The sequence below is a fragment of the Trematomus bernacchii genome, unplaced genomic scaffold (assembly GCF_902827165.1).
Source record: "Trematomus bernacchii unplaced genomic scaffold, fTreBer1.1, whole genome shotgun sequence".
Lineage (NCBI taxonomy): Eukaryota > Metazoa > Chordata > Actinopteri > Perciformes > Nototheniidae > Trematomus > Trematomus bernacchii.
In genome coordinates, this window is record NW_022987588.1 from 7,158,050 (window position 1) to 7,174,281 (window position 16,232).

The 16,232-nt window shown below is 41.3% G+C and overlaps 1 protein-coding gene across 1 annotated transcript in view; it reads right to left on the reverse strand.

Moving 5' to 3' along the window:
- Positions 1 to 2,316: 2,316 nt before the first annotated feature.
- Positions 2,317 to 16,232, reverse strand: part of LOC117481190 (aryl hydrocarbon receptor-like) — a 36,231-nt gene continuing 22,315 nt past the window's right edge. The window contains exons 4-11 of the mRNA XM_034128785.1: positions 13,946 to 14,035; positions 12,182 to 12,299; positions 10,906 to 11,039; positions 9,992 to 10,194; positions 9,588 to 9,697; positions 7,223 to 7,364; positions 4,643 to 6,248; positions 2,317 to 2,463 (exon numbers count right to left, since the gene is read on the reverse strand). Of these exons, the coding sequence (XP_033984676.1) occupies positions 2,317 to 2,463; positions 4,643 to 6,248; positions 7,223 to 7,364; positions 9,588 to 9,697; positions 9,992 to 10,194; positions 10,906 to 11,039; positions 12,182 to 12,299; positions 13,946 to 14,035 (2,550 nt within the window). The remainder of the gene's footprint in view (positions 2,464 to 4,642; positions 6,249 to 7,222; positions 7,365 to 9,587; positions 9,698 to 9,991; positions 10,195 to 10,905; positions 11,040 to 12,181; positions 12,300 to 13,945; positions 14,036 to 16,232) is intronic.

Here is a 16,232-nt window from a genome sequence, read left to right on the forward strand (position 1 = left end):
GCCAAGCTTTCTAACATTTAAAGGAAAAGTCTCACATTTTGTCAGGTGATTTAAATAAGGGTTTCTTTTATTTAAAAGAATTCGTATTGGGTATTTTATTCAGCAAAAAAATAAGTATATGCTAATTTACAGACGTCTCTTTCCCAATGTAAGTCAATGGGAATACATCTGGGTGAGACTGATATTATTGGTTTATATATCAGCTCACAAGAATATTTCCCGAAAATGAAACAAGCAACCGTTTGGTATTTTGCTTTTCATGATTTATCACGTGATCTACAGATAAAGTGATATTTAATTACTTAAATTGTGCTTCCACTGGTAGTAGTATGGTATTAGGGAGTATGTTATTTGCCCAGTAACACTCAATATTAACATAGTATATATATTATTCTGTTTGTTTTTTTACTTTGACTGCAATATAAAAGAGGAAATTACTCTGGATTTGGCTTTTATCGCTTGTTACCCTAATGATTAGAATAGTGGCTATAAAGTGTTTGTACTGGGTGGATAATTTAGCGGGGAAAGAATACGCTGATTAACAGACGTCTCTTTCCCAGTGTAAATCAATGGGAATAAATCTGGGTGAGACTGATATTATTGGTCCAAAATACTATTTGGGGCCCAATGACGATGAAGTGGAGGACCACTGTTTGGCCACAAATGTGCTTCAATGACCGGCGCTCTACGTGGGGGCTTGGGGCAGACAAATATAAATAACTGTTTTTATATCAGCTCACAAGAATCTCTCCCAAAGATGTCAGACTTTTCCTTAAAACTGTCTGGTTGCAATCCATCAGAGGAGAAAGCGCAACCACTGCTTAGCTAAGAGGACGACGAAGCATCACATCTTCTTTTTTGTACAAGAGAACGTCTTACACATCAACTTCAAAACAATCAAGAATGCTTACTTGCTGCAGGACATTATTAATAAATACAGAAAACAGACTAAGGAAGTCAGTTGAGCAAAATAAAATAAAGAAAAACTCCAGACGACCAAAACAATTCAAGTGGAGAGAGATGGAAATGATGCCACTAACAATTATAGAGTGTTTGTGCTTGTGAGGACATTAACCCATCACCTGAAATGTGCCTCAAAATAATCAAAGTAAACGCAGACAGGTCCATGGAGCATCAGGAGCTTCAGAGATAAACACGTTGTTATCCCCAACTAAACATCTGCATTATAAGGTGGGTGCTTGAAATAAAGTGCAGGATATTTCGAGCCATAATGTCCATATTCTAGACTTTTTTTTTCAAACAAATATGGATTAATCTTCTTCTTTACGAGTTCAACAAATAAATCACAGAGATTACATTCTTGTAGCACGGAGGAAAACTATGAGCGATGCCATGGATTTGCTCGGACAGGGATAAAGGGGGGTTTAGAATGCGTCCAGATACAAAGCAAAACAATTGACTGTAAAACTATATTTAAATAAAGGAAATCTGAAAAGCCACAATAATCACTGCATTTGATGTTTTTCAGATACTAATAATACTCTGCACATTCATGAATTGGAGATGGACCACCACCTGTCTGCACTGTGGTTTCTCTGCGCCAATTGATTCATTGGCCTTTAGGATTTCAGAAAATTAACAAAACCAGATTTGTACACGACTTCTCCAAATGTAAATTCAATTTAGTTCCATAAAGGTTAAAGAAAACCAGCAAATGCTTATATTTGAGGGGCTGGAACAAGCATGTGTTTTGCTGGTTTTGGTATTTTTGCTTGAAAAATGACTATAAATTATGAATACATGTTCTGTTAATTGATGTATCCCTTTATCTACAGACAAGTGATATTTATTTACTTAAACTCGGCTTCCACTGCTAAACTGGAATATGCCATTTGTAAAGTAACACTCAATATTGACCCAGTATATCTGTTATTTGTGATTTACACATACAATTTCAAACAAAAACCTACATGAAATGACGAATGTGTTTTCAGATTGAAATATAGAATGATATCCACATGTTTGCCTCCAACTCTAAATTCCTGTTGCATCTGAGCGCAGATTTGTGAAACTCATTTTGAAAAACTCTGTTTTACTTCACATAAACTCAACTGAGCACTCTTGACTGCATTATTGTAAACAAAGGACTCGTATGATAATATGACTTGAAATACAACACAATGATCCCCCCCCCCCACACAGACACATAAAATATGACAAATGAGAAAGGAAAGAAAGAAAACAGAAACAAATAGGCCTACGTTTGTTCAGCTCTGTTTGTGGTGTACTCTAGGTGTGTATAAGGCTGGTCCAGTCTGTGTGTTTCTGGCCGTTCACAGAGTGCTGCTCAGCGGGTCAGAGGTAGAAGCCGGTGGCGGGGGGGTCGGGGAGGCCGGACAGAGTGTCAGGGGGCATCTGGACAGCAGGGGGCGCCGCTCCGTTTCTATTGGGCAGAGCAATGCCTGCTGGGTAAGTGTTGTTCAGGATGCAGCCGTTCTCCATCTGCAGGGAGAGAGAGAGGAGACATCATGAAACACACAGCTGGAGGAGAGCTCAGATCCTACACTTAATAATAATAATAATAATACAAATAATAATACGTTTATTTAGTATAGCACCTTTCATAGAAATAGAATTCACAAAGTGCTTTCCAAGAAAGAACAACAGTTCAAATGAAGACCACAGAAACATGAATACAATAACAACATGAGGCAGAAGTAGAATAAGTAGAAGTAGCAAGGCTAAATTGTTCAAATAAAGTATTGGGATTAAAAAAATACTTAAAGGGGACCTATCATGCAAAATGCACTTTTGCACGTCTTTTATACATGAATATGTGTCCCCGGTGTTCCAGGGAACTCACCAAGTGTCAGAAAACACAACCCTCTCTATTTTCCTCCATACCCAAATCTCTAAAAAAAGGGGCTGCAACGGATCTGATAAAACTGATCCAGATTTGAACACTGTCCTGACGTCAGGACGGTGGCGCTACGGCTATTGGGCCAACTCCACCAATCAGGAGGAGACAGCCACGGCCATTGCCGTTCGAAAGCGCTGGAGACGCTGTAGTACATATGCCAGGCTTGTAGATGGTGCTGTTCTCACAGAATCAGCCCTTGCAAAAACAGAGCTAACATTTTTCAAATTGAGCGAAATGAGGCATGGCTAAAATGCATGATCTGTTTGGTATTTTGAAAAAAAATAAGTATAAATATGCCTTATATAGGTATGGTCCTACACTATATTATTTAAATATAGCATGATAGGTCCACTTTAAGTATCAGAATCAAAAGTACTCGTTTAGGATATTCGTCCAATTCAAAATCAATTGTATGACACACTGGATTATAATTATTGATGCATTCATGTCTATCATAGCTGGTAAAGGTGGAGATAATTTGTGCTACTTTGTTTTAACCTATAATTGTATGTCAATGTTTATTCATTGATTTATATTTTATATTGGGTAATATTTTGAGTATGTAAAGTAAGGGGTAGAGGTATACATTTGCATAATACTTAAAGTAGAATTTTTGAGTACATCATTACGTCCCACTAATGATATGACAACATACAGTTATATGTGGAATAAGTGAAAGCAATGTCAAAACAAAACATCTATATTGAGCCTGTATTATGTAGGTTTTACATTAAAATATGTATATTTGTATTGGAAGAATGACAGAAATTAAACGTATTATCAGAAATTGTAAGTGTAGGACTCATGAGATGTCTTGTGAGATGTTAAATCTGAAGGGTCTGTCAGTGAGGAAAAGGTCACGGCTGTCTGCCCGTTACATTTTGAAGATATCATGTTTGAAATGATGACAGATCTCCCTGCAGGTAGCACAGCTGGTGATGCGAGGCCAACCGTTGAAATAAAAAGGTTATACCATTAAACCATTATGCCTCATCCTCTGCGTGGCATGAATATTCACAGCACATTTGACAAGAAGATGTCATTATCTGTCACTTCCTCAGAAACCAGTGCAGTTAAATAAAAAGTATGCATATTGCCAAACAAACTGATTCAACTCTGCGATCATGAAGCCTTTACCAAATTCCACTACTGTATGTCTTACTCAAAAGTCCAAATACTTTTATAATAATCAAAGTAAAGTTGCAATAAAGATTAAATGTATATTCATGATTCCTTAATTTGCCATTTTTCTCTTTATTGTTTGGTCTTTAAAACATCAGAAAAGTTGACAATTGAATTTCTTGTTTGGTTCGACCAACAGTCCAAAACACAAACAGATTCAATTTGTTTTATTTTGAAACCCGAGAAAACCAACCAAATATCACATTTAAGAACATGGAAACATTTTATGCCTGGTCTTTTTACTTGGGATATTACTAAAACGATACCCATTCATTTAGTTTGTTCAGTTTTCTATTAATAGTTAAAGCTCTAAACAAAACGACTGGACAGAGCCCAAGATGAACAGTAACAGTTAGCATGTAACTAAAAGCATAATCATAACAATGATCATTTAAAAAAGTTTTGAAAAACATCTCCCGAACAATGGGGTCATTTTACGGCTAGATTCTATTATAATACATTTTTGGCTAAGAGCATGAGTTTCAGCTCAAAAGGCAACATTTGCACCCTTTACTCTGACCCAAAGCCTACGAAACAAACATCCATGCTCAAACCCAATCACCATGTCAGCGTCCTCACCTTGTTGGGGCTGGGGTCATGAGGGATCTCGGGGGTCACCATGCCGTAGGGGTCCAGCTGCCGGCAGGGCTTGCCCACCCCCAGGATCTGCTCCAGGGAGGCGTTGGGGGGCGGGCACTGCGACAAGCTGGAGATGACCTGCGCCAGAGGAACTGGGATCTGCTCTTGCTGCCGCTTGTGGTTCATCCCCTGGAAGGATGGCACTGTGGACTCGGCCCCGTGCTGATGTCCGCTCCTCCCAAACAAACTGCTTCCACTGATAGCGTAATCCACATTGTCCATATCAGGCAAACTATAATCCATGCAGGCGTCCAGCGAGGTGTTTGTCGGAGGTTTCTGGCCGTTATCGAGGCAGGAGGTGCTGCCCAGACCCTCGCTGAACCTGTAGTCCTGCCACTGGGATTTGCCAGCCGAGTGGGCCTTGCTGGAGTGGCCACACATGCCGTTAAGATTGGCGGGCTTGGGTTGCACGTGGCACTGCTGATGGTTCTGCACCCTGGGCTGCTGGAGCTGCTGCTGCTGCTGGAGGAAGAGCGGATGCTGATGCAGCTCTCCCTGCAGCTCTGTGGCCTTTCCATTGAAAATAGTCTGTTGGGTTTTATAGTGTTGTATCCCTGCATTGACTAGAATGTCTGTGGCTGTCCATTGTCCATTTCTGATTGGTGGATTTTGCCCCATCATGTCTCCGTTTGCTACCGTGTTGTTAGCCATGTGGTTGCTCTGCTGGCCCCAGTTGTGCGTTACTTTACCTGGACGCATGTTGAGGTGCTGCTGCATCTGCTGGGACAGCTGCAGGATGGGGGCCTGCCCCACCAGAGGGGGCTTGTGGGGAGAATACTGCATTTGAACGTTGGCGTGAGGAGCGGGATTACTCTCAGGTAGCGACGCGGTTGTGACTGTCGCCGAGGCAGTACTGGGAGGCGCCTGTCCTCCGAGCTCTGTGGACTCAGTCTTCCCCTCTAAGGAGTCGTAGATATACGAGAGGATCTCATCGTTGGTCAGCAGGTCGTCCAAGGTGGGCACGCGTTCGGGGTCCATCTCCACCCGGATCATCCGCTCGTCCAGCAGCAGCAGCTCCAGGTCTTCAGCGCTCAGACCCAGGCCTTCCAGAGCTCCAAACAGATCTCCGTTCGAACAGCCCGCCTCTTCTGAATCCACGACCCCATGGCCCTCCAGAGAGAGGGAGTCCAGAGTAGCCAGCAGGGGGTCAAAGCTGGTTCCTGGCTCTGTATTGCCCGGACCCTGTGTTGCCCCGTTGCTCGGCTCCTCCCAGCTCCTTTGCAAACTGGAGGGTTCCGAGTCGGAGAAGCCCATTTGGTCCCCAAAGAAGCTGTGGAAAGACATTTTGGGCTCCAGGGCCGGCTGGCAAACGTACACAGACTCATCCTGACTCATGAGCGCCCCCAAAAGAGAGCCAGGGTCCAGACCGTCTCTCAACAGCCTTTCTGTCCGGCTCTTCTTCGACTTACTACAGTTTTTCTCCTGGGTCCCGTCTCTGAAGGCTGCGATGGGATGGTTGGACTGGTAGAGCAGGGCCTCTCCTGTAGCGTAGGTGAAGGGCAGATGCATGGAGCGCTTACGCAGGTGTTCTCCACCCTCTTCATCCCTATAAAGACACAGAAATAACCATTTATTTAGAATCAAAGATCACTAGCTTCGTTTCTGGCATAGTTGTTGGTATGGTGCTTACCCACTTTTCTATGATTGAAGTTGTCATATAAGTGTCATTCGAGTTGCATGTTTTTAATGATTCAACCATCTTATTTTGGTAGTTTTAGAGTGACTTTACATCTGTCCAGACACTACAGATGAAACATAGCCTCTTGGCTAACTTAATAACAGAAATGTCTATTAAAGGTGTGGTAGGTAAGTTTGAGAAACCGGCTCGAGATACACTTTTTGTTATATTCCATGGAATGCTCTTAACATCCCGATAGCAATGAATATCTTAAGTGCTTTGACAAAAAATCCATTAAAAAATGTCATCTGTGGAAGCCGTAGTACTGTAAAAAGTACGACCAATCATTTTAGCCGGCCCGGCTAAAGTAACTGGATGGCCTACCTGCCTGTCAGCCTTCCATCTGTGCACAAACTTATCTCGTGCCCTCATTGGTCATGTGCGCGTTCGTGTGTGTTGGAGGAGGGGCTCTGTAAGGAAGTGGCAGATTTTCTCCGGCTGTGTATTTTCAAATTCTAGCGATCTCGAGCCGGTTTCTCAAACTTACCTACCCCACCTTTAATGTGCACTGTCCCTGTGATACGAACAAATGTAATCAAATAACATAAATTCTGATGTATAACTTATGAACAGTGCAAAGGTATTTACAAACACGAAATATTGCTTCTTGCTCAGAGAGGCTTGTCGTCATCAGACAGAAAGTCGATGGGTTCTTTTCTTATATAAAAAAATTGACGTATGTGTCACACCGTAACTGAAACTATATATGCTTATATACATGAAATAAATTCCTTGCATACATCAAAACATTGATATTGTATTAAGGTTTAGTTCCTGTCAATTTGTTTTTGATGGTAAATTGTATTGAATTACAAACCAACACAAATAGATATTAAACATACAAAAGAGGCCTCTGGGTGGCGATGATGTAGTCCGGCTTGCCGTTCTTGTACACCAGTCTGGCGTTGGCCTGGACCCATTTCCAGCGATTGTCCTTAGTGAGGAGCCTGAACACTGTCAGACCACTCTCTCCCGTCTTCATCACTAAACATATTAAACACAAACACTTAAAATGAGTGAACTGTACCACAACAATAACATTAACCTGCTGAAAGTACTTGATTTCAGTAATGACAGAGTCCAAATATGAAGTTTTGCATATTGGTGGCTCTAAAAGACATTGATAGGTTCTGAATGAGTTGATGCTACAGTCAAGTTCATGCGAAAACATGATTGTAAGCATATTTCATTGCATTTAGGCATTCGATTGACCAGCAGCAAGTGAAAGTTGGCTGGCAGATGGCAAATTAAGGTGGATTGAATCACACAAAAATTAGCGAAAAGAAAATCGAATGAAATGTTCTTTCAAATCTAGCCAGTAGAAATGTATGCGTGACAGCAGACCACAGTGTTGGATAGATGACCCAACTATCTAACTAATTAACTCACTGACTGACTAACTAACTAACTAACTAACTAACTAACTAGCTCACTGACATTCTTGGAAGCTATTAGGAAGTAGTAATGTGCTTTCACTGCATTATGTTTTAAATTACTGAGGGTAAAGAAGTTCTAATTGGATTGAAGAGCAGCACTTCGACAAGGTATCAATCAGTATGACAGTGGGGTGTTTTCTTTATTCCTTTTGTATAAAAATAGTAATATAACATAATATTAGTATTTATTATGCTATGCAGAAAGGAGGAGATCAATGTGCCCCTCATGTTGAAGTTGTATCTGTTTCCACCTCCTGATTAACCCACACTGCTGCAGTGAGGGAGAGTGGTCTGCTCCGTGTCTGACCTCTGAGTGTTTGTGTGTTGCTGCTGCTGCATGGATCATGGCTGATGCTTTGCTTATGCAGTGGATTTGTGGGCCCTATCCTCTGCGCTGGCAGCCGTACAGCTTTGCTCAATCTGCTCCGTAATCCAGCGGGATTACTTGCGAAAGCGGTTTGAACTCTCTGACCAGGTTTGGCCAGACCGCCTCAACTTTATTGACGGGTCTAAATCTAAAATAGCAGCGGGATTCTGTCAGATAAACATCCAAGATGAAGGGACTCTTACTACCAATCCTTGCTTCGTTATTGAACAGCTTCAGACAACTCAAAACACATCTCTTTAGGGCCACCTTAAAACTGTGTTCACATGCAGCCAATGGCATCGGGAGGCTCTAGTACTGTATATACAGTAGGTACAAAGCATGGTCTTGCTCATTAAGACATAAAACAGCATGGTTTCAAGTGCCAAAAAGTGTGTCCATCATTTTTGGCCCATTAAGATTAATTATTTAGCATGTAAAAAACATCCTTACATATCTTTTTTTTTAAATTAATAACAGTGTGATTAAATGTGATAGGTAAGGTACGTGTCTGTTGTCTAAGGGATGGGGCCTTAACTATGTCATTGCAAGGTCCTGGCTTCATTCCTAGTGGCTATATTTGTTATTTTCTCACTTTTATTTTCCTGTCTCTACTGCCCACTTTCTATTAAAGACAATAGAAAAAACTTGAAAAATGTGTATCGACCCATAACAAAGTAATTGAAGAATTCCATTTTCGGCAGCTTATTTAAAATAATGTAGACGAGCACCATCAAAAAGACTAAGTGGAGAGGATGCAGAGGCCCTTTCTCCACTTTAAAATGTAGGTTGCTGAAAACTTGAATTGCTAAACTACCTATAATAATGTGATTGGAGACTTCCCAATTATCACAGAAAAACTCTTTCCTAACATGAAAGCAAACATGCGGCAAACACTTCCAGTTAAATATTTAGGTTGGCTTTTATAAAATAACATGCTATTCGACCTTAGCTGTTTTTTGTCATTGTCTACATTATCGCTGTATTGTATAATTATGTGTTTGTTTTACTTTGATGTTTTTCTTTTTCTTTTCATGGCTCTGTTGTTTGAGTTATCTTGATAAGCAGTTTTTGGTTTGGTTTTGCCTGTGTGGGCATGTGCGGGTGGAGGGAGGGAGTGTAGTGTGATATTACAATGTAAATGAAATGGCATCGATTATTGTACATTATAATGAAATAAAAAGACGTATAAAAAAAATCTAATAAAAAATAACACGCTATTAGACCTTAGCTGTTTTTTTTCTTTTAACATGTTATCGTATTGCCCCAGGAGAGAGAGTTGAAAGGAAATGCAACAACCCACACACACACACACACACACACACACACACACAGACTGGGAAGGTTGTGGGTTCATGGTCAGTGTCATAGCCCCCTAAACCACAGCAGCCCACTGACAGCACTTACTTCTGACATGGTTTTCTGCGCAGTGCAACATATCAGCTGCATGGATGAACTGATAGCCGGATCCTCGTACCCGCAGCTCGGCCTCTGTGTAGCCCAGCACTATCTTCCCCCTGTGCAAAAAACACCATCATTCATTTTCAAAACCTTATCCATGGTACACACACCACATCCAACATCAACATCTAATGAATTATCTCATAGGTAGTGCAGAACAATACACAGCAGGAAAAGAAAACTACACCTGCTCTTTTAATCATCTTAAGTATAACGCGTTGGCTTACTAAATGTAACATTGACTTCAGCCATAGTTGTTTAATTCTAAACAAATTAATCAAATGACAAAGCTAGAAGATGTCACATTGAGGCATGTATGAAAGTGTTTCTGTTGCATGCCAGCGTCTTACTTAGCATCACAGGCCATGGGAGTGAAGTCCAGCTTGTGTTTGGTTCTGAAGATCATGTTCTTGGTCCTGATCTCCAGGATGGATGGAGGCTGCAGAGGAGTCGCAATGGTGAAGAGGGCGAGCTGAGGCGGGGCCTTGCCTCCGTTTTCCTGCCGCTGGTTCTGTCCCTGCAGAAACTTCAGTCTGCCCTGGATGTTCAAAGCCTGCACACAAAGACAAATAAATGAAGTCCTTGAATTGTGTTTATATGTGAGGGACTGCAGAGCCTCTGATATGCTTCCAAGGGTTGTCAACTCTTTTAAAACATTCTAGTGATGGTAGTAAAGTTTATATAATCTGTAAGAGCCACGTGTCTTATTTATTGTGCACAAGTTTTTTAAGAGTCTTGGGAGGGCATGATTGGGATGATGCATGTGTCATTTTTTTGTTATAATTGCGAGAGTGGAGTTAAAGGTGGGGTAGGTAAGTTTGAGAAACCGGCTCGAGATACACTGTTTGTTATATTCCATGGAATGCTCTTAACATCCATAAATAAATGTCATCTGTGGAAGCCGTAGTACTGTAAAAAGTACGACCAATCATCTGAGCCGGCCCGGCTAAAATAACTGGATGGCCTACCTGCCTGTCAGCCTTCCATCTGTGCACAAACTTATCTCGTGCCCTCATTGGTCATGTGCGCGTTCGTGTGTGTTGGAGGAGGGGCTCTGTAAGGAAGTGGCAGATTTTGTCCGGCTGTGTATTTTCAAATTCTAGCGCACTCGAGCTGGTTTCTCCAAAATGACCTACCCCACCTTTAAGAGTCCTTGCAGCCAACAGGTCAAAGTCATTTTAAAAGTTTCAAGTATCAAGCTCTGGTAAAAAAATAAGGCTTTGGTCTGCATGTTTTCTCTCTTTAGTTTAAACATTTAACTCACCAGAAAGCCGGAGGAGTTGTCGAGCAGGCAGCGAAAGCGACACACAAAGGTCCTCTCCAGGAAGGACGAGTTCTCCGGAGGAAGCTGCTCAGGGTTGTAGGTGACCACGGCTGAGCTGCTGTCTGGTTCAATCTCTGGAGTTACAAACAATATGATCTTCTGTTAGTGACCATTTCTATATAGTAAACAATTCAACTTGAAAATGTGGCTTTAAAAACCCACAATCTAACAATCCCAGCTTTGAATCGCTCTGTATTTGCAACATAACATACTTTTTTAATCAAAAGGACACCTAGCTCACACATTGTCACATTATATAAGCTTAAGGTGGTCTAAATATTAGTTTATACACATCTATAGTAAAGGCTTTTCATCTCTACATAGCACAGTGAAGCAGTGTTTTTCTGATGTGTTCAAAGGCCTTGATAATGTCTCAAATGTAAATATGTAGAGATGTTGTAGTATTAAAACACATCATGCTGTCCTCTGCATTAACTCTTCAGCTGGACTATAATCTTGTCTCATCAGCAGCCCTCCATTGTATAAAATGCAGTTATGTAATGAGGCCTGGAGCAGCCTCGGCCTTAACTCTGACTGACAGCCTTGGTTCAGTTAGAGGGGGGACGGGGGACAGCTTCTGGGTGCAGGACCAGGTGAGCTGTCTCAGAGCTTTGGGTCTAAACACATTGCTCAGAACCAAAGCACATACACGTAAGCATCTTAAAACACAAATACAGATCTTGCACCACTTTACCTCCTAAGCCAGAGTGAATTACTGGGTCACGTGACTTGACCTGAGGATGGTCTTCTAGCTTAGCGCCTACAACTGTGTGTACTTAACCGCTTCATATTGATGTCCAAATGGGTTTGCAGAGTGCAATGTGTTAAACATTGGCGCAGTTTTACTGAAACATACAGAAACCCTTAAACTCAATGTGTAACTTTAGCAGGCTAATTGAATGTATTAGCACATATTTCAAGAAGAACAATAATTAAGTTCTTATTCAAATCAGCTTATAGTATGAGCAAGTTGTAGAAGTTTGTGATTATGCAAAAATAGTTAATGTATATTCAAACAATTGTTGTAATACATTCAAAAATGGCCAAAAATATCTGCAATCATTACATATTTAACAGTCTTTTCTGCATGAAATAAACAATTTTAGGAATTCTTTTCAGAAATCTAATTCATCCCAACAAACCAACTTCCTCACACATCTGTTAATGCCTCAGTCTAGTGTGTGTGAGTTATCTTGCAGTGGGAGAGAGTGATCACCTTGGGGGGAGTCCTTAGTGATGGCAGGAGGGTTTAAAGCCCAGTGGAGGTTTCTCCTGAGCTCCTGCTGATCCTCCGTATGGACCAGATCGTACACACTCTGGTGCATCACATCCGTCTGAGGAACAACGAGGAGAAGAAGAGTTATCTTTTGCCAAAAATAAACAGGAAACATGCTAGTAGAGACATACAGGATGTGGAAAAAGTATACACATTTTAAAGTTATAGTGTGGCTCATCATTGTATACAATAGTTTAAGTGGCCAAACTGAAGCATTGACAACTTTCAGGTCAGTCATGTGATGCTTTAGGGACAACATTATTTTTCCTTCTATGTTAAAGGTAGGGTAGGTAAGTTTGAGAAACCGGCTCGAGATACACTTTTTGTTATATTCCATGGAATGCTCTTAACATCCCGATAGCAATGAATATCTTAAGTGCTTTGACAAAAAATCCATAAAAAAATGTCATCTGTGGAAGCCGTAGTACTGTAAAAAGCACGACCAATCATTTTAGCCGGCCCGGCTAAAATAACCTGCCTGTCAGCCTTCCATCTGTGCACAAACTTATCTCGTGCCCTCATTGGTCATGTGAACGTTCGTGTGTGTTGGAGGAGGGGCTCTGTAAGGAAGTGGCAGATTTTTTCCGGCTGTGTATTTTCAAATTCTAGCGCACTCGAGCTGGTTTCTCCAAAATGACCTACCCTACCTTTAATCATCGTGTACTTTTAATTTCGAAAAGGTAAATCAACCTTCAACCACTTAAAAATGTCCTAAAAGTTGTACATTTCAACAAAAGCAAAGAGGGTATTTCTTTTGAGCCAGGAACCGAGCCGCTAGGAGGACAGTTTAATGGGAACGCTAGCTATTTTTTCTTCAACACTGCAGTTTAACTTTTTTGGTTTCATGCCCGATAAAGCACATTTGATTGGGATGAACACAGACCGCACCTAGAACCCTGTTTGCAGTGCTCTTCATAAATCGATGTGTTGCATGTTTGGGATAATCTTGGAAATAGTTGCTAGTTACCAGAGTATGCTACTCAGCAATTCTCCCATCAGCCCTTTAGTGTGTGTGTGTCTGCAGCAGTAAGTAGGAGGAAACTCTCCCTGTAGTGTGTACTTCTTCCCAACTTGAGTGCACAGGTACTCTCCTGAGCGGGAGTGCAGAGATGTGTTGTTCACTGCAGCCCTCTGCTGTGTCTGGTGTGTTTTTTTTTACCAAAGGCCGAGCTATAAATAGGTTGGGTCTTTTTGCTGCTGTTTGAGCCTCCCCACCATGCAGGGAGCGGACCGATGGATCAAACCGACCCCCGAGCCGCTGCACGCAACCCATCCATCAAACCATCCAAGCTGTCAATCAGTTTGGTAAAAAAGCGTCTGGGTGCTCTTGTTTTTTGCCTCTAAGGATCCCTATTCTCCTAAATATGTAAGCTGTAATACATTGAAGTTAAATTATGGCTAAGTTAGATGTTATCATTTCTAATTTCTTCAAAACATTAAGAATGGGGCTGTATTTATTTTTTCACTTCTTTATTTAGAAGACAGTTGCAATGAAATATACTTGCAGTTACAGGGAGTAGTAGACATTTGCAATAAGGGAACAGTGTACATTGAAACCCTCCCCTTCTCATTGTCCTATTTCTTTTCTGATGTGCATCTTATACAAAGTTGGGGCTGTATTTCTATGTCTGATTTTATTTTCTTGTTGGTTTTGAGACAATTATTGGAGATGATAGAAGTCAGAGGCATAGAAAAAGACTTCACCTGGTGGAAGCCCAAGTAATCGGTGATGGTGTGAGAGCAGTAGAAGATGGTCCCACCGGCAGTGAGAACCATCACGAAACCATTCAGAGCCTGTGGGTCAAACAAAGGATGCACACACAGTTAGCGACAGTTACTTCTCATTGTGTGGGAGCTTTCAGTTCAGGAAATGGCAAAACCAAAATATTGTATTTGAAAGGTTGGTTACAGTGATCTTTATAATTGTTGATCATTTCAGGTTTTCTGAACAGGAAGAGAAAGCTAACTCTGTTTCTTTCCCTTCATAGTCTCTTAATGCTTTGATATTGAGGTAGCAAAGACAAGAAGGAGGTAGGAGACACAAGTGAACAGATATGGGGCAACTTATTTAGTGTCAAAGTCAGCATCCATTACAGATGAGGTGTCGCGATGACAATCTTCAGTCCAACAGTAAAACACTTTTATAATGCAATGTTCCAGATGTGGGATAGAATTGACTGGAGGCACAATACAAGAGGGTTTTAGTCATAAAGAGATATGAAGCGCATGGGCATACATATATAATGTACAACCTGTCAGCCCTTTGCATTTATAACATTTTTATTGATATGAATTATTAACATTTCTTCTATTTCTGTAAAGAAATGTATAGTCTCTTCCATTTCTTTGGTACAGCTGCAGCGTTGATATTCAGGTCTGTGATGTTTGAGGAGATAGGAGCACTAAAATAAAATAACCTATTGAATCAGAAATGGAAGTACGGAAGGAAGGAGAAAAGGGAAGCATGTGAAGTGAAATGGAGCACGCTCATTGTTTCTCTTCAAAGCGGAACAGCTGGTCCAATATTTCCACTTCACTAGACACACACGTGCCCTCCCCCTGTATGCTTACACGACATAGCGTAAACAAACACACAAACAGACGTGTACACAAACAAAAACAGCCTAACACATGACCACAGTCACCTCTTTACTAAATGGTCCTACAGGATGCAGGGATGACTAATGCTGTTCTCATTATACACCAGTGATTCAACGCAATTATCTGCCACACTAAACACAAAATGTCAACGTTGAATATACATTCTGTTTAATGATATCACAAATAATCTTGATTTGTTTTAAGCTCAAATGTCATTCCCCGCAACGTTTGTTCAAATTCTGCAAAACGGCTAAACGCTCTGCCGCAGCTGGAACCCGATGAGGTGTGAAAAGCTGTGCAACCGTCAGAAAGGAAGCCAAATAGTACTCATGTGCACTCATTAACCTCCCAGCTGCAAATGATTTGATGCAGTCATGAGTGTGAGCATACATGATGGCTTACAGATTTAGAAGAGGGAAACAAAAAAGTGTACAGTCTTCTTTTTGAAGCAGGTTATTGTCAAAAATGGCCTATTTTCAGTGAAGAGGAAACGCACAATTAGGATTCAAGGATTCAAGGCTTTTATTATGTACACAGCTACAGTGTAGTTATGACAATGACATTCTTAGGTCACATGCCCCTCCAACAGTGCAACACAATAAAACAGACACTTTCTTCTTCCACGTTTCCTCCATTTTCTGAGTGTGAATAATTGATATGCTCACAGCTCCTCCATAATTCACCAGTGTCTGATGCTGAAGAACAGCAAAGAAACTCAGACTTGGCTTCAGAAATAACCCTTACATTCCTCAGCCTTTGAACTGCTCTCTGTCCATCTCCCATCTCCTACCGACGTTTAAGGGGAGGAGGAGGAGAAAAGGAAGAGGCCCCCCCCTGTGGAGCCCTTCCCCGCCTTTTCTCCAAAGAGCTTTCATTTCTCGTTACTAACAGGCCGGGGAAATGCAGGCGGATCATAATACTGAAACCTCCCTGCTCTGTCGGGCATGGCAGGCTGTTTCCTCTCCTGTCCTGGAATGCCAGTGTGATGCACATTGGGGGGAACTGGACTGGAAAATCAATGACTCCGGCAGATCCCAAAAAGATCTGGCAGGCAGTGAGCGAGCGCTCCACTCAGTCACACATACAGAGCAAAGGGCCAACAACCGCCACCAGGAGAGGCTGTTTTTTTCCTCCGGTTTAAATAGAATAGTAAACAGGACGGCAGATGGCCCTTTTCTTAAAAAGCTGAACTGTGACCTGAAAGTCCAGCGAAACATACTGTATTCATCTTGAACCAGAAAGACGTTCCATTGATAAAGAGATAATTCACCAACAAAGAGTATGTGGATTGAAGTCATTGTCTACTCAACATTAATTATTAATTCATTAATCATAACAGCCTCCAACCAGGATGCTTTTTACTGAAATGTACTTACTGAAATATTAGCAT